The 19,305-nt window shown below is 42.6% G+C and overlaps 1 protein-coding gene across 22 annotated transcripts in view; it reads left to right on the plus strand.

Moving 5' to 3' along the window:
• Window positions 1-19,305, plus strand: part of LOC109428702 (glucose transporter type 1) — a 916,963-nt gene that overhangs the window by 630,765 nt on the left and 266,893 nt on the right. Inside the window, exon 2 of one of the 22 annotated variants that reach the window (XM_062852214.1) lies at window positions 1,305-1,810. The exons of the other annotated variants lie outside the window; for them this stretch is intronic. Within the exon in view, the coding sequence (XP_062708198.1) occupies window positions 1,785-1,810 (26 nt within the window). The 5' untranslated portion in view covers window positions 1,305-1,784. The remainder of the gene's footprint in view (window positions 1-1,304; window positions 1,811-19,305) is intronic. 22 annotated transcript variants of the gene reach the window in all.

Raw genomic sequence — 19,305 nt, forward strand, 5'->3', positions numbered from 1 at the left:
CGGAGGTGCGCGCATCGTTTTTATTTTCTTTTGACATTTAACACATGCACCTTCTGATAATGTTATTGCACATCGGAAAACGTGTCCAACAGGTAGTGTGAACTGTATAATGGAGTTGATAGATAATTAGACAATGATTTTTCATAAGGGCCTAACTGACTTGATCGATTTCTCTTCGTCGACTCTCTCTTTCGCTAATAACTTAATCAAAACAAACAAAATCATTATTCTCTTTGTTTCTATAGCAACATATAGTCGTCTTCTTCGCATTTCAACCAAGAAATCTTTGGAAAACGCAATACACATTCTGTGATAACAAAAAGAGAGGATCGATGAAGAGAACTCGAAAGTGTCAGTTAGGCCCAAATGAAAAATCAGTGTCGAATTGTTCTTAGTGTTACGTCTATTTGCCTGCGTATTTGGCATAATGCTCTGCATCAGCAGAATTAGTTAAAAGATGATCAATTTGCATGTGTCAGATAAAAATCATTATATGACAATCGATTCATTTTGCTCAATTAATATGGTTGACACTACAACGTCCAGCATCTTGAAAGCTTTTGGAGTAGTCTGGTCTGCAAAAATGTGGGTTTCCATGTGGAAATAATGTGTCACAGATGAAACGTGTGATATGTAAAGTAAAACTGAATTTTTATCATTAACCTTTCTTTTATTAACATTCTTACATATTTTGCGCTCCGAAATTTTCATGTCTTCTTTTGTTTTCTTTGTTTCGGAAATATACCAATTCGACCAATATTTGATCTATTGTGATATATAAAGTGTCATTTAGAGGTTCTAACGCTTTCCAGCGTCCGACTAGTAAGTTTTGAAACCATTGAATCATAACTATAATTTATTATAATTACAATATAATTTTCTTCAATCAACGCCAAACCAACAATTCTCTTCATGCCAATAACATAAAATCATATGTGTTACACTTATAATAGTTTATGTGTTACACTTATAATAGTTTACCGAGCGTCCATCGTGTTGTAGCCCAACTCATTAGAAGAAAAGCCGGTAATCGATTGGGAAAGTACGAATGTAAGCTTTCGTATTTTTGGCAATTTGGCAATGTTCGTTGCGATTCAGATGGTGTGTTAGATAATGTTCCGTGTATTGGGTGGGTGGCAATCCCCAAAAACACAACACCTAGAGCGTGACGATTGCACAACCAGTGAGATAGAAGAGATATTTTCGAGATATTGATGATTATTTTTCCCGCTACCGTAAACCCTTTAACCTCGAACATACCCTCAGCCAACCCCATTGATTGGAACCTTTTCTCTCTGTTATAGCTTCGTATAGCGGTAATAATGCATCGAGGAGAAAACAATGATTTTCTCAGTAAATAAGTGATCCAAAACAAGAAAAACATAACATTCGCAATAACGGTGCAAGTAGAAACCAGAAAACCCCCTTCATCGTAGTACAGAGAGAATCATAGAAAAAAAATCATTAAGGAGAGAGACAGAGACACAAAATCATTGAAAAAGAAAAAAAAACTCACCAAATCGAAAGCCAATCGAGAAATAGAAAGTTCCTTTCAAGCTCTCATGCTGCGTTGAGTTCCCCCCAAAAACAAAACCTGATCTCTAAAACGACCATTTTCGGTTCGATCCCCCGGGGGTCCCCTCAAAAGACTATATAGATACAACGCGCTGATTCACGAGTGAAGTAAAACACAATATAGCAAAATACAGGATTCAATCCTGGATAGAACAGTAATCATTTATTATAAGAAGGAAGAAGGAAATAGTAAAGTAAACTAATTCACAATGTCGTACGGTGATATTTCTTACGGGTAAGTAACCGAAGCCGTGTGTTACAACTAGAATATACCGAATATCGATTCCTGAATCCAGTCCTTTCCAAGAGAAATTTTCCACTCCATTTCTGATTCCTATATTTCCTTACAGATGCCAACCTTACTTCTATTAGTATAATTTCCGAGTATTTCTTTTTCCCTTTACGATTCAGTCGCCTCGTGTCGCCAGTGGCGCAGACATGTTCAGTCAATGAGAAAATCAGACTGAACGCGAACGCAAACAAACAGAGCTACAAATTATCAGCTCAATTTGGACGGAAAGCAATCAATATGAATGAATGTTGCTTAAAGAAGCGGGAATTGAAAGGAAAAAATCACAGAGTCTTTCTGCTTCGATTTGTCTTCTTTTGCTCTCTTGTAGTTTATCAATTCAAGTTGGTAGCTACTGTGTATTACTATCTATATTTCTGAGTCTTTAAACAAATTCACCAGTTTGGCATCATCATCTATAATCTCTTTCTGATGGTGGAGCGACTAGTCCATCACGACTGTTTCGTCTGTTTGCATGATGTTTTGGTACTCAAAAATGTTGAAATATTGTCCATAGGAAGACATTTGTAGTAATAATTCAAAGAGATTGACAAAACTGCATGACGTTACCAAAGATCTTTTCTATATCCATCGTTTGTAATCTCATAGGGAAGTGGAACCATCTCGGCAGGGCTCCTATTTTGGAGTTATTTTGCTATAACTTAGCCAATGTTGAACCAATTGACACAACATTTTTGGAACGCGCTGAGATAGGGTCTGGGAACATTTGGGCAGGAGCACCTATTTTGGGCACTTGCTGCTATAACTCAGTCAATTTTCAGCCGATTGACTTGATTTTTGAGAAACGATCAGCTAGGCACAGTATCTAGCCATGTACAAAAATTCAAGTCATTCGGTTTGAAATTGACTGAGTTGTAGCAGCAAGTGCCCAAAATAGGTGCTCCTGCCCAAATGGTCCCAGACCCTACGTATAGTATCTAGCCGTGTTCAAAATTCCAAGTTATACCGATAAGTGCCCTACGTAAGCTCATTTGCTTCTTGCTGGATCACAACAGTTTGCTGACAACGAAAGATGTTTCAACCAAATTCTGTATTTGGTGCTGTAAATACATGTTAACCTCCAAAACAATATATTGTGCATTTCCCACCCTACTGGACCCCTCTCGCAATAATTATAAGTGCGGGATCGTGAATAAAACTGCGATATTGCATCGAATTGTTTCAGTGCCTTTTGCGACACGACAATGACACTATTCAATGCAAAATTCATTCACGATTCCACACTTATACTAACTAAACTAACTACGAAAGGGGTTCAAAGGGGTGGGAAATGCGCAATAAATCAAGGGACGAAAATACTCGCTTGCAAAAAGTTGCTACAATCTGAACTGCGGAAAGCATGCTTAAACAGTATATGGAGAATTTTTAGTTAGCTTGTAATTTTACCTACAAGTTTGCTTAGCTTAGCTTGCTTTGATTGACCACCCATGGTCCACTGCACGAATTTATGCTGGCCTGCTTACTCTCACTGAAAATTTGACGTTTGAGAGGTGCCGACACCGCTCAAACGTCAAAATTCGTGCGAGAGTAAGCAGGGCAGACTAAATTCGTGCAGTAATCTATAGATGCTACTCCAGTAACGACAGACTAGCTACATTCACGCTTTTGGTGATCTTCTATTTGAAGGACAAACGTCTTGACATTCCGCTTCATCAGTGCATCAGAACTTCAGAAACACAAATCTCTTGACGCAAGCTTCAAACAACACATCGTTTAATCATTCTGTTCTTGCTCACTCGTAATAAGCTTAAAATGAGAAGCTAAAGTTTGCTGGTTTTGTTTACGAAGAGATTTGTGCCCTCGAAATCGTGAGTAGGTGCCAAAGTCGGCCATTGTGGCGGCCATTTTGGGATTCTAACATGTCTGTCCTTAAGGACATAATGGCACTTGCCACGTCAAGAGAATCGTGTAAATGACGCTCATTCCGTGGAGAGGTGCTTGATAGCTCTCTCACGGCTTTCGTATGCGTGTGCGACCCTTATTTGATTCGACAAACTTGGGCATGGTACACAAATTACGTAATGCTAAAATCGGCGATTTCAGTCTCCCTCTCCCTTTTGTAACACTTTTTGTATGAAATCCAACAATGTTTTGTATGGCTCGTAACGCTAAGCTACACTGAGGATACTGCAACTCCGAAAATCATACGAATCAACTATGATTTTTTGCCACAAGAATTTCTTGCGAAAATCATAGTTACGAACTATGATTTTGAATTCAAAGCACCAACTATTATTGTCATACTGTTACTGTATAAATTTCATAACACTCACGTATGAAATCCATACCGATAACGTATGAAATAATCACTCTTTGGCGAGCGTTCGTGTGAGACAGTCGCAACTTTTCGTTCGTCCGGTTTGTCTCCAGATATTCCCAGTTCGGTAGCTAATTTCCAAAGCGCTAGTTTTCCGAGTGATCAAGTGTTTAAGTGGTTATCCCTAGTGGGACGAGTGCGGTTGGCTAGGCCACTATTTTTGCCGCAAAAGTTCAGTTAGTTTGAGAAAATTTCACGTTTTTATTGTATCACGTGGCGGATTGACCGATTATTGAGCACAGCAGTGCAGCACCCCCCGCATACCACGCCGCTCGCGCGGCCGTGATCGGGTTCTTCCAGTGAGTACCCAAGCTCATCGTCGTCGACAGCAGCAGCCCACCGAGAGAAGAGCAGAGAGCGTGACGGGCGCTCAGCAGCAGCTCGCCTCTTCCCAGTGCGGGCGATCCGATCGCTGTCGTCGTCGAGCCTGTGGCTATACAGAGTGCACAAAGATAAGTACATAAAGTTACCCTTCGTTGTTCCCCCTCTCCACTGACTCTTTGATTAGATTTAATTTGGTATATAAGCATTTTTTTCTCACTTTTCCTGTAGCGTTATTTTTGTCCCTTGTTTTTCGATTATTCCTCGTCCCCGTGATAGTGTTAATTTTTGAGTGCCCCGTGGTGGTAGTTAGCTACCACAATGGGCGATGATGAAGATGGCGGGGGTACGTCGTACCGCATTAACGAAGCTACATTATTGGCATCGGATTGCTCGAGCCAACATGGCGATGTAAATGCTAATCCCTTTGTCTCCCTTCACCCTGACGCTTCTGCAATGGACACCAACAGTAAATCTGTTTCGACGTCCCCCCGCCTCAAGGCCTACCCACCCGACTTTGGCGGGCCATATGTTGTTTTCTTCCGACCCAAAGGCAAACGTTTGAACACCGTTCAGATTAGCAAGGACTTGACAAAGCGGTTTTCTTCTGTTATCGCCATTGACATGGTTGGTACAGGAAAGCTTCGGGTTTCGGTTGGTGACCGAAAGCAGGCTAATGAGATTGTGGCCTATGAGCTCTTCACACTTGAATATTTCGTTTACATTCCAAGCCATCAGGTCGAGATCTCGGGGAAGGTCGCCGAAGGATCTTTGACCTGCGAAACGATCATGCAAGGCTGTGGTCGCTTCAAGAACCCTTCTCTTCCTCCTGTCCAGATACTGGACTGCCGGCAACTGCATTCGGTCTGCCAGGAGGGCGAGAAAAAGGTTTACACACCATCGGATGAGTTTTGTGTGACCTTCTCCGGATCAGCATTACCAGACCTGCTGGTGATTGGCAAACTTCGGCTACCTGTGCGGCTGTATGTACCAAAGGTTATGAACTGCACCAATTGCAAGCAGCTGGGCCACACTGCCCAGTACTGCGGCAACAAACCTCGCTGTGCAACATGCGGGGAGAGACATGTGGACGGTGCGTGTAAAACGCCGCCCAAGTGTGTTTATTGTGGCAGTGACCGTCCACATGATCTCAATGTCTGCCCGAAGTACATACAGCAAAAACAACATCAAAAACGGTCGTTGCAGCAGCGTTCAAGGCGAAGCTACGCCGAGATGCTGAAGAAAGCTGCTCCGGTCGTTGAATCACGCAACATCTACTCGTCTTTGTCTCTCGATGATCAGGGCTCTGACTCTGAGGTTGGAGACGGGGTTCCCTTTGTTTTCAAAGGTGAAACGAGGAAACGGATGAGGCTCCAGAGACCAACCAAAAAACCTCGGAATCTGCCTAGCAGTGACCCCCAACCCACCGTGACAAATTCTAGGAGTGTTAAGAAAGGCACCAAACGTTCACCTCCTGGATTCAAAATCCAAGATGAACGGGACTTTCCTTCGCTCCCAGGAACATCAAAAATCCCAGATGTTCCAATTTTTTCGACTTCTCAGCCAGAGGGACAGCATTCAGAGAACCAGGAACATCCCCTTGGTGCTCCGATGTTTACGCTGTCTGGCATCGTAGACATCATTCTGAACTTCTTCAATGCTCCCGACTCAGTGAAGAACATTATTAAAGGACTTCTTCCTTGTGTGTCCCCTCTTTTGAAGCAGCTGGCTTCTAAAATGCCTCTTCTTGCGACAATCGTATCTTTCGATGGCTAATTTAACCCCCGAGGTCGAAGATATGATTTCTGTGCTACACTGGAACTGTCGTAGTATAGTACCGAAATTAGACGTTTTTAAATTTTTACTTAGCAATTTACAATGCGATGTTTTTGCGCTCTCCGAAACATGGCTGACACCTGATGTGACCCTACCTTTTACCGATTTCAATATCATCCGCCTTGATCGATCCGACTCGTATGGAGGGGTGCTTTTAGGGATCAAAAAGCAGCACTCATTTTATAGAGTCGATTTACACCCGATGACAGGCATTGAAGCCGTCGCATGTGCAGTGACTATCCGGGGGAGAAGCCTAAGTTTCGCCTCCATTTATCTTCCACCGAGAACTGCGATATCTCGCAGAGATCTCGCTCACATCTGCTCGGTTATGCCTGAGCCACGGCTGCTGATGGGAGACTTTAACTCCCATGGTACAGGCTGGGGGGAACTGTACGATGATAGCCGTTCATCTTTGATATATGACCTCTGCGACGACTTCAACATGACAATTTTGAACACTGGGGAAGTTACGCGAGTGGCACCTCCAGCTAAAGATGGCAGTCCTAGAGACAGCCGATTAGACCTCTCAATCTGTTCGAGCTCACTATCGCTGGAGTGCACATGGAGGGTTATCCAGGATCCCCATGGTAGTGATCATCTGCCGATCGTTGTTTCTATTTCCAATGGCCCACATCAGCCTCCATCTATTGACATCACCTATGACCTCACGAAACACATTGACTGGGGGAAGTACGCGGAAGCAATCATCGACGGTGTGCAATCTGTAGAAGTCCTTCCACCGCGGGAAGAGTATCAGTTTCTCTCAGAACTGATCATCGGTAGCGCGCTTCAGGCACAACGTCGGCCAGTACCAGGTCCGTCGGTTCGTAGGAAACCCCCCAATCCATGGTGGGACAGTGAGTGTACAGAAATCTATCGCGAGAAATCCGCGGCGTTTAAAGAGTTTCGTAAACGCGGTACGGTCGAAAACTTTGAGCGGTACGCTTCCCTTGAACGCAAGTTTAAGAACTTGATCAAGGCGAAGAAAAGCGGTTATTGGCGTCGCTTCGTCGAGGGCTTGTCGCGCGAGACTTCGATGAAAACTCTTTGGAACGTCGGGAGAAGAATGCGTAACGCGTCGTCGGTTAACGAGGATAGGGAAAGCTCTCCCCGGTGGATTCTCAAGTTCGCAAAAAAAGTTTGTCCAGATTCCGTACCCGTGGAGCGAATAATTCGTAACGTTTCCGAAGATAGGGATGACATGGATAGACCGTTTTCGATGGTGGAATTCTCACTTGCTCTCCTTTCATGTAACAATTCTGCTCCAGGGATGGATCGCATCAAGTTCAACTTGCTTAAAAACCTCCCCGACGTCGCTAAGAGGCGCTTGTTGAACTTGTTCAATCAGTTCCTGGATAACAACATCGTTCCGGATGATTGGAGGCAAGTGAGAGTGATAGCTATTCAAAAACCAGGGAAGCCCGCGTCGGATCATAATTCGTACCGTCCAATCGCGATGTTGTCTTGCCTACGGAAGTTGTTGGAGAAGATGATTCTCTTTCGACTGGACAAATGGGTTGAATCGAAGGGCATGTTGTCAGATACACAATTTGGTTTCCGCAGAGGCAAAGGAACGAACGACTGTCTTGCGTTACTTTCTTCAGAAATTCAGCTTGCCTTTGCTCAAAAACAGCAAATGGGCTCAGTGTTTTTGGATATTAAGGGGGCTTTTGATTCAGTTTGTGTCGATGTTCTTTCCGACAAACTCCACGAAAGTGGCCTTTCACCAATTTTAAACAACTTTTTGTATAATTTGCTGTTTGAGAAGCAGATGAGATTTGCTCATGGTGACTTGACAGTTTCACGAATTAGTTACATGGGTCTCCCCCAGGGTTCATGTCTAAGCCCCCTTCTTTACAATTTTTATGTCAGAGACATAGATGATTGTCTCATGGAAAATTGCACGTTAAGACAGCTTGCGGATGACTGTGTTGTTTCTATAACGGGATCAATAGCAGTTGATCTGCAAGGACCATTACAGGATACTTTGGACAATTTGTCCACTTGGGCTCTCAAGCTGGGTATCGAGTTCTCTCCGGAGAAAACTGAGATGGTTGTCTTTTCTAAAAAACACAAACCGGCTAAGTTTCCGCTCGTTCTGATGGGTAAGACAATCACTCATAGCATGTCTTCTCAATATCTTGGTCTCTGGTTCGACTCTAAATGCACCTGGGGGAAGCACATTGTGTATCTGATACAAAAATGCCAAAAGCGAATCAATTTTATGCGAACTATTACCGGAACATGGTGGGGAGCACACCCGGAAGATCTGATCAGGCTGTACCAAACAACCATTCTGTCGGTTTTAGAATACGGTAGCTTCTGTTTTCAATCCGCGGCGAAAACACACTTACTGAAGATTCAACGGGTTCAGTACCGTTGCCTTCGGATCGCGTTAGGTTGCATGAACTCAACTCACACTATGAGCTTAGAGGTACTTGCTGGTGTACAGCCTCTGACAGACCGCTTTGCGGAGTTATCGTTCCGGTTCCTCATCCGATGCGAGGTTGTGAATCCATTGGTCATTGAAAACTTCGAAAAGCTGCTTGCACAGAACCCTCAAACTCGTTTTATGAGTGTGTACTACTGGTACATGACGTTGGAGGTAAGCCCATCTCCGGTTAACACCAATCGTGATAACTTCTCAGACTTCGACAGTTCCTCTGTGGATTTTGATCTGTCCATGAAGGATGAGATCACCGGAATACCAGAATCTTTTCGTTCCGTGTGTATTCCACAAATTTTTGCAAGTAAGTTCGGGCATGTTAGCGGGGACAGACAGTTCTTCACAGATGGTTCGAAAACCGATGATTCGACTGGTTTCGGTGTCTACAACGAATTTCATAGCGCCACCTTCATGCTTCAAAAGCCATGCTCGGTATACATTGCTGAGCTAGCGGCTATATACTATACCTTAGAGTACATTCGCACTCTCCCACCTGAGCACTACTTCATTTTTACCGACAGTCTAAGTTCTCTGGAGGCTGTTCGGTCAATGAAACTGATGAAGCACTCAGCGTACTTCCTGAATGGAATTCGCCAAGTCTTGAGTGCTTTGTCCAAACGCTCATACACCATCACCATAGCTTGGGTCCCTTCACATTGCTCAATTCCGGGTAATGAGAAAGCGGACTCTCTGGCTAAGGTGGGCGCTAGCGAAGGCGATATTTACGAGCGTCAAATTGCCTTCGACGAATTTTTTGCATTAGCCCGTCAGGAGACCTTGATCAGCTGGCAACACAAATGGAGAGATGGAGAGATGGGTAGATGGTTGCACTCCATCATTCCGCAGGTATCGAAGAAGCCATGGTTCAAAGGGTTGGATTTAGGCCGCGATTTCATTCGTGTAATGTGTCGGCTGATGTCCAACCACTATTTGTTAAACGCACATACCTTCCGTATTGGGCTCTCGGAAAGCAATCTCTGTGTCTGCGGCGTGGCTTACCAGGATATCGAACATGTCGTGTGGGGATGCGATGAGCATCGTGAAGTCAGATCTGAGCTGTATGAAACTCTCCGGGTCCGAGGAAAACAACAGAAACCCGTTAGAGAAGTGTTGGCAGGCCTTGATTTGGAGTACATGGATCTTATTTACCAGTTTTTGAAACGTGTTGATCTCAGAATTTGATCTCGTACGTTCCTTGTTTTCGTTGCCCGAAATTTGGTTTTGTTGTTCGCTCCCTGTCTTTCGTTGCCCCCCTTTCCGTTTGTCCTCTTCTTGTCGTTGTCTTCCGATAAAGCCCTTTCTGTTTAGTCCCGTTTCAGATCAGGACAGTCGGTCCCATCAAGGTTTTTAGTATAAGATAGCAAGTAATTTAGTATAAGTCCCTTAATTCCCTCCTTTCCAACTTTATATATTTGTTATCCCTAACCTCGAAACAGCCGCGAGTACTTCGGCTCCCAAAACTAACCTAGTATTAAGTCAGTATAAATTTAAAAAACAACATGTAAAATCAACATAAAAAAATATGTAAAGATGATTTCGGCTCTGTTATGCCCAAGTGGCGCCCGAGCCTTCCAAATAAACGAATAAGTAAAAAAAAAAAAAAAAACGTATGAAATAACGTATGAAATCTGAAATTATGTCGTATGACTATCATACATACTTCTATGAAATATTTTGCACAAATTAAAAAAAATTGCAACCTGGAATCGAACCAGAAACGTCAAGGTTAGCGAGTGCGTGCTTTACTCATTCGCCCATCGACGCTTCGGAAGTTGAAGTGGTTAGAAGCCAATAAAAGGTTTTGTTGTTTTTTAGCAATGGTGTTTCATAACATATCTTATGATTTTCATACGATGCTTCTTATGAGATTTTTCATACGACAAGTCGTATGGATTTCGCTTTTCAATGTATGAAAAGCATACGAGAACTATGAAATGATGAAAAAAATAAAAATTACTGATTCATAAGATGCAAACTATGAAAATCATACGATCAGTATCCTCAGTGTAGACTCCCCCCTCCTCCTATAGCGTTACGTAATTTGTGTACGATGCCTTGTAGATAAAATTACAAGCCGTACACTGTTTTTTAATAGCATGCTTCTGAACTGAGAGAATATGAATTGAATGTAACTTTTTGTACCGGAACCAGTGATGATGACAAGGACGGATTCTACGCACCAGTACGATAGCTGTCCAAACCACGACGTTAAGATCATCATAGGAGACTTAAACGCTCAGGTTGGCCAGGAGGCAGAATTAAAACCGACAATTGGAAAGTTCAGCGCCCATGAGCTGACGAATTAGAACGGCCTTCGACTGATTGTTTCGACCGCCTCTAAGAACATGGCCGATCAAAATCAACAAATCAAAAATGTTTTCTTTAAACATAAAACGTCGGATGCGAAAGAGTCATTTTTGTTCCACTTTGATATCGGTGCGGTTCATTAGGTATTAGTTTGGGCGTATTTTTCTAGCCAAGACCAGTGCTGCAATATTTCGACAGTGCTTTATGATAGCGATATTTTGCTTTTTTCGTTTTCTCCGTTTTGGTTTTCCTGTCAATGTTGTTTTCCGATCAGCAACACGGGAGCGAAATGAAATAGGTACTCACACTCGCACGCAGCGTGCTGAAAACGAGAACTGGCAGGGCTAAATTTCCAATCAATTTTCTGTAGTTGAGTGTTTTTACCCGTGGTAGCATATGGGGTAGGTTGTCCCAAAAATTGCACATGGTCAAAAAGCTTGGGGGCTCACCCTGCAAATGATAGCTAAGGGTGTTAGAAACAAACTTTTGTATGACGGCAACTTTCAGAAATGATGTTTAGAGGTCGCCCCGGCGAGATATTTGAAAAATGGCCATTTTTCGTAATAAATTTCATACAAATATTTTTTACCGTACAAAAATTGGCAATACCCACTATTTTTATATTTTTTACAGCTTGATATGGATCCAAACTTCTTGGGAAAAATAATTAACGACATGTTTTGAAAGTAACTTTTTTATACTGAATTTTTGAATTTACTGAAATTTGTCATTTTTTTATATATTGTGCATTTTACCCATCATAACAAGTATCTGAACCTAATAAATCAAGACAAAAACTTGTTGAGCATACGTGATTTTTTACTTTGTATGTGTTTTTAAGAAGTTCTTATGTGACATTTTTAGAAAAATACCTGAAAATTCAAATTTCACCAAATAGTAAATCCTGAATAACTCTAAAACGGATAGAAAAAACGCAATGCTGACTTCGGCAAAGTTTTTCCTCATAAGATTTCCTATCTTTTTATGGAAATTGTTTTAAATTAGCATTAGGTTCAGATACTTTTTATGATGGGTAAAATGCACAGTATATCAAAAAATGATAAATTTTAGTAAATTCAAAAATTTAGTATCAAAAAGTTACTTTCAAAACATGTCGTTAATTATTTTTCCCAATAAGTTTGGATCCATATCAAGCTGTAAAAAATATAAAAATAGTGGGTATTGCCAATTTTTGTACGGTAAAAATTATTTGTATGAAATTAATTACGAAAAATGGCCTTTTTTCAAAAATCTCGCTGGGGCGACCTCTAAACGTCATTTCTGAAAGTTGCCGTAATACAAAAGTTTGTTTCTAACACCCTCAGCTATCATTTGCAGGGTGAGCCCCCAAGCTTTTTCACCATGTGCAATTTTGGGACAACCTAATATGGGGTAATGGGGCACTCACTCTTACAAGCCACCGCTTGAGACGAATGGCTTTTCAGCATGAGTAGTGTGCGGATGACTGGGAATTGATCTTGTTGAGTCGCTCACGAATGGAGCTCTCGGACTCTGTCAGTTCTCACATCGAGGAACTGAAAACGACCGCCGCAGTAATTCATTTTCGGCTGAAAAACAGGCACTGAGACTGATATTTTGCAGGACTGGCCAGGATTCCTTGCGTGGGATTGTAGTTTTCGGGTATAACGTTCATTTTTTCCGCTACGCTGGAATTCCGGTATGGCTCTCGATGGTAACCCATCTACAATGCCAAAAAATGTCTACGAATTATGAACAAAGTTAACTACTTTCTAATGATTGGATTACAGCAAGTGGACCTCCAGCTTTGTGCTGCTGCAGAAATTTTCTGGTTTAGATGATGGTAGTCTTTCTGAGAAGGGATACGCCGATCGGCGTGCGGTTTTCACGCCTCCGCCGCCGATTACCACGCCGACACGCCGATGCTTCCTGGATCGGCTTCAAACAACATAACCATAAACTTTTTCCATCAGTGCATAGGTAGAACACTCCTTAAAAAATATAGTTTATTTGGTTCTTGATAACTTGGGGAAGCCGCACGCCGTTTCTCGCCGATTTCTCATCGGCGCGGTGGCGCACACGTCTAGTCCGGAAAAGTTGGTTACCTGCCTACACCGGCTAATAGTCCTAATCTGGGAGACCGAACAGCTACCGAAGGAGTCAAAGGAAGGGATCGTTTGCCCCATCTACAAGAAAGATAACAAGTAGGAGTATAAGAAATTCCGATCACAATTCTGAATTCTGAATGCGGCCTGCAAAATAACACCACAGATAATCTTTCATCGTCCACGTAAAATGAATGAGCTGTGGGAAGTTATTAAGCCGGCTTCATCGGAAACAGACCAGATCTTCATCGAGTGACAAATCCCCCAAAAATGTCGCAAATACCAGGTCCCAACGCATCGACCGCAGGAAGCTATGGAAAATCATGGACGAGAACGGCTGCGCCGAGGAGCTCAGCAACGATGGACGATGTAAAAAAAAACTCGCCGAGGACTACGACAAGATGATGAAGTCTCATGCCTGATGTTTAACATCGCCCTGGAATGTGTTAAGCGACAAGCTGGGCTCAAAAGCTGGGTCACGATTTTCACGAAATCCGACCTAATTTATCGCCAGAACATTTGGAATGGTGGTAGAAACGTGGAGCAGCAAAGGTCGGACTGATGGTGAAAACGTCGAAAACGCAGTACACGCTGGCAAAAATCAAATTAAACGTTATTCACCCTAATATCATTAGAGGATTGTATAAACTTTAGAAGTCGTCCGAGAGTCTATGATGGAACTCCCAATAACTAACATGAATTCCAGAGGTTTTCCCGATTTTTTCTCGAACTTTTCCAGTTTTTAAATTAAGGAATTTAAAATAGACTAGGAGGGATATTGTGTAAATTCATCCAGTTCAAATTTAAGCATGATTTTGCATAAAGTTAGGGGATATTAGTAAAATACAAAATTATTTGTGTGTCAATTTCAAACTGTTACGTTACCGGTTTCAATGGACCGAATAAAATTAAGTTTTAGGACAAAAGGCCGAATGGTCGAAAGGCCGAAATGAAAAAAAAAATAACTAGGACAAAAGGTCTAATGATCAAAGGCTTCTTCTTCTTGGCGTAACATTCCCAATAAAACAGGGCTTGTTTTTCAGCTTAGTTTTCTACGAGTACTTCTACAGTTATGAACGGTCGAATTTTGGATCCCTAGACAATATAAGTTTAATATAAATATATTATTATAAATAAAGCCAGAATCAAACAGATTCAGAAGGTGTTATGATGATGTTAGCATGACCGTAAAATCCTCCACTGTCCGTTTAAATACCCACAAGGCCATTCTGGCCCGTTCCGATCTGGTAATTTTGTCAACTTCCTGTTTATAATTACACATTAATTCAACGGCCGGCTAATAAATCTCCAGCTTTAATAGCTTTGGATGTGCTAAAAGAACATAAAGTTCAATAGATGCAAGACCTTTCGACTTTTTGTCTTAGTTGTTTTTTATTTTCTTCCGAACTTTTGACCTTTTGACCTTTTGACCTTCGACATTTTGTCATACAACCAAGAAAAACATTATAATATTTTTTTAATAATAAAAAAAAGACAAAGTTTCAACGTGTCAAAATTCAAGATGGCAATTTTAGTACACTTCAAAAACATCTTATTGAAATGAACGCTAATATTTTCTGAATGGCAAAAACAAAACAGTCGTCAAATAAATTGAAAAAAATAATATGAATAATGTTGCAAGTAGACCAATTTTCGTATTTTTCATAAAATAAAAATAAATCGCGTTCATTTTTCTAACCTATAAAAACTTAAAGTTTTGTCAAACCTTTTTCAAAGTTTATTTGGTTCATTGAACCCGATGATGTGATGATACAGATTTTAAATGGTTATGATAGAACTACGCATTTTGCCAGAATCGCTTCAAATTCATGTATAATAGGCCCATCTTGCCAACTGGACCAATGATAGAGTAATCGTTAGTCAACTAAATGTGAAAATTAGAGAATTTTTATGCATTATTCGAAAAGCTACACCTAGATACACATTATTTGAATAGTGCAAAATTTTCCAGTCCCGATCATATTGTATATATTCTGTATATCAATAAGTAACTGGGAAACCAACGCCTAATTCACCATATTAATTTATCATATTTTTCCAAATTAACCCTCTAATACCCAATCCCGCCTTTAGGGGTATAGTTTGAGCATTTTTGTAATTTTTGTTTCGTGGAAAATCAAAATTTTTATATTTTTGGCTGATATTTAGGACTGTTTTGTATATCTCAAAATGGTTTTTGGTGTATTTTAAAGCGTATTTACATTTTTTTAAAATCATTGAAAAATTGATGTTTTAGTCACCTTTTAGAAGTCATTGTTTATTTTGTATTGAATCGCTACAATTAACATATTTTAAAATTTTCCCAAATCATTCTATCCTTGTTTAATAGTTTAACGGAATCGAATACACTCTAAAATTATTTTACTTAAAATTACACTGAAAATAAAATTTTCTGTGAAATTTTTTTTAAATAATAATATTTCAACAATAGTCATAAAATCTCAAAATGTTTTCGTCTCAAAAAATCCGTACCCCAAATTAGCTTCCAGGAAAAATATAAAAGTGTGGGGATGTTAAAAAATAAAAATTAGAAAAATCAAAAACTGAAATTCACGAAATCGAGAATTGAAAAGAATCATCTTCCAAAACATGTTTAAATCGATTTTAGATGACGAAAAATGATATTTAGATCAAAATAAAAAATTTGGGTATTAGAGGGTTAATTACAATATTTACGTTTTGAAAGTTTAAGAGAGAAAATACAAAATATCGGTAGATATTGGTTCATATGTTTGCTAACATGAAGTGTAATTATGGTAACATCAAACTGAAAAATCTTGTACTCGATGCATCTTGAATGGCATTCTTGGGAGCGTTTGATGTTTTGGTTTAATTTGAAGAAGTGTAGCACCCCTTTACAATAATGTAGTTTAACACGAATTTCAATTGGCATATTAACCCTCGAGCGATCGCGCTGTTGTATTTTGTACAACACGTTGAAAAAATCTCGCTTTTTCTACTCAGCATTAGCGTGGTGCTGATGCAGGTAGCCAACCGCGCGTGTTACGGAAGGTTAATATTGATAAATAAAAATAATTTTATTATAAGGATTTGAACATTTGATAAAACATAACACGAAAAATCGTTGAACCTCATTCAATGCATTTTAGCTGGGAACTAAGCAAAAAATGGGGGTGGAAGCTCAGGTAAAATATTATCTCCTGGGCGCCCATTAAAAACACCACCCCCGGCGAAGACTGGCGCTCGAGCCTAGCTATTTAGCACTGTAGTTGGAGGAAATGCCAATGCAGAACCCGTAGCTTCCGGGAAGGTAAGCCCAGCTCCCTGGGTTAGTGGGTTGGTGTCAGGCCCTGCGAGCCAGCCGTAAAAAAGACTAGCACCGGAAAATCAACAAGAGAAGAATGCGAACCGAAACCAATGGCGACGACCACAGCGACGAAAAGGGACTTGCGATTGGAAGCTCGGTACGTGGAACTGCAGATCTCTCAACTTCATCGGGAGCACCCGCATACTCGCCGATATACTGAAGGACCGCGGGTTTGGAATCGTAGCGCTGCAGGAGGTGTGTTGGACAGGATCTATGGTGCGAACGTTTAGAGGTAATCATACCATCTACCAGAGTTGCGGCAACACACGTGAGCTGGGAACAGCTTTTATAGTGATGGGCGACATGCAGAGGCGCGTGATCGGTTGGTGGCCGATCGACGAAAGAATGTGCAGGTTGAGGATCAAGGGCCGATTCTTCAACATTAGCATAATAAACGTGCACAGCCCTCACTCCGGAAGCACTGATGATGATAAAGACGCATTTTACGCGCAGCTCGAACGCGAGTACGACCGCTGCCCAAACCACGACGTCAAGATCATCATAGGGGATCTAAACGCTCAGGTAGGCCAGGAGGAGGAATTCAGACCGACGATTGGAAAGTTCAGCGCCCACCAGCTGACGAACGAAAATGGCCTACGCCTCATCGATTTCGCCGCCTCCAAGAACATGGCCATTCGTAGCACCTTCTTCCAGCACAGCCTCCCGTATCGTTACACCTGGAGATCACCACAACAAACGGAATCGCAAATCGACCACGTTCTGATTGATGGACGGCACTTCTCCGACATTATCGACGTCAGGACCTATCGTGGCGCTAATATCGACTCCGATCACTACCTGGTGATGGTTAAACTGCGCCCAAAACTCTCCGTTATTAACAACGTACATTACCGGCGGCCGCCCCGGTACGATCTAGAGCGACTGAAGCAACCGGATGTCGCCACCGCATACGCGCAGAATCTCGAGGCAGCGTTGCCGGACGAGGGTGTGCTCGATGTGGCCCCTCTAGAGGACTGCTGGAGTACAGTGAAAGCAGCCATCAACAACGCAGCCGAGAGCACTATCGGCTACGTAGAACGGAGTCGACGAAACGATTGGTTCGACGAGGAGTGCAGAGCGGTTCTGGAGGAGAAGGATGCAGCGCGGGCGGTAATGCTGCAGCATGGAACCCGACAGAATGTGGAGCGATACAGACAGAAGCGGAAGCAGCAGACCCGTCTCTTCCGGGAGAAAAAGCGCCGCCTGGAAGAAGCGGAGTGCGAGGAAATGGAACTGCTGTGCCGTTCACAGGAAACACGCAAGTTCTACCAGAAGCTCAACGTATCCCTCAAAGGCTACGTGCCGCAAGCCGAAATATGCAGGGATAAGGAAGGGAGCCTCCTGACGGACAAACGTGAGGTGATCGAAAGGTGGAAGCAGCACTTTGACGAGCACCTGAATGGCGAAGAGAATGTAGGCACGGAGGACCAAGGCAGCGGAGGAAATGACTATGTTGGTGCAGCAGAGGACGGGAACGAACCAACTCCCACGCTGAGGGAAGTTAAGGATGCCATCCACCAGCTCAAAAACAACAAAGCGGCTGGTAAGGACGGTATCGCAGCAGAACTCATCAAGATGGGCCCGGAGAAGTTGGCCACCTGTCTGCACCAGTTAGTAGTCAAGATCTGGGAAACCGAACAGCTACCGGAGGAGTGGAAGGAAGGGATAATCTGTCCCATCCACAAGAAAGGCGACAAGTTAATGTGTGAGAACTTTCGAGCGATCACCGTTTTGAATGCCGCCTACAAAGTGCTATCCCAGATCATCTTCCGTCGTCTTTCGCCTAAAGTAAATGAGTTCGTGGGAAGTTACCAAGCCGGTTTCATCGACGGCCGGTCGACAACGGACCAGATCTTCACCGTACGGCAAATCCTCCAGAAATGCCGTGAATACCAGGTCCCAACGCATCACCTGTTCATCGACTTCAAAGCGGCATACGACAGTATCGACCGCACAGAGCTATGGAAAATCATGGACGAGAACAGCTTTCCCGGGAAGCTGACTAGACTGATAAGAGCAACGATGGACGGTGTGCAGAACAGCGTAAGGATTTCGGGTGAGCTATCCAGTTCATTTGAATCTCGACGGGGACTACGACAAGGTGATGGACTTTCCTGCCTACTATTCAACATCGCCCTGGAAGGTGTTATGCGACGAGCCGGGCTCAACAGCCGGGGTACGATCTTCACGAAATCCAGCCAATTTGTCTGTTTTGCGGATGACATGGATATTATTGCCAGAACATTTGGAACGGTGGCAGAACAGTACACCCGCCTGAAACGTGAAGCAGCAAAGGTCGGACTGGTGGTGAATGCGGCTAAGACAAAGTACATGCTGGTAGGTGGAACTGAGCGAGACAGGACAAGCCTTGGCAGCAATGTTACGATAGACGGGGATACTTTCGAGGTGGTAGAAGAATTCGTCTACCTCGGTTCCTTGCTAACGGCTGACAATAACGTGAGCCGTGAAATACGAAGGCGTATCATCAGTGGAAGTCGTGCCTACTATGGGCTCCAGAAGAAACTGCGGTCAAAAAAGATTCACCCCCGCACCAAATGTACCATGTACAAGACGTTAATAAGACCGGTGGTTCTCTACGGACACGAGACATGGACGATGCTCGAGGAGGACCTGCAAGCACTCGGAGTTTTCGAGCGACGGGTGCTAAGGACGATCTTCGGCGGTGTGCAGGAGAACGGTGTGTGGCGGAGAAGGATGAACCACGAGCTCACTGCACTTTACGGCGAACGCAGTATCCAG

This window comes from Aedes albopictus, chromosome 2 (assembly GCF_035046485.1).
Source record: "Aedes albopictus strain Foshan chromosome 2, AalbF5, whole genome shotgun sequence".
NCBI lineage: Eukaryota > Metazoa > Arthropoda > Insecta > Diptera > Culicidae > Aedes > Aedes albopictus.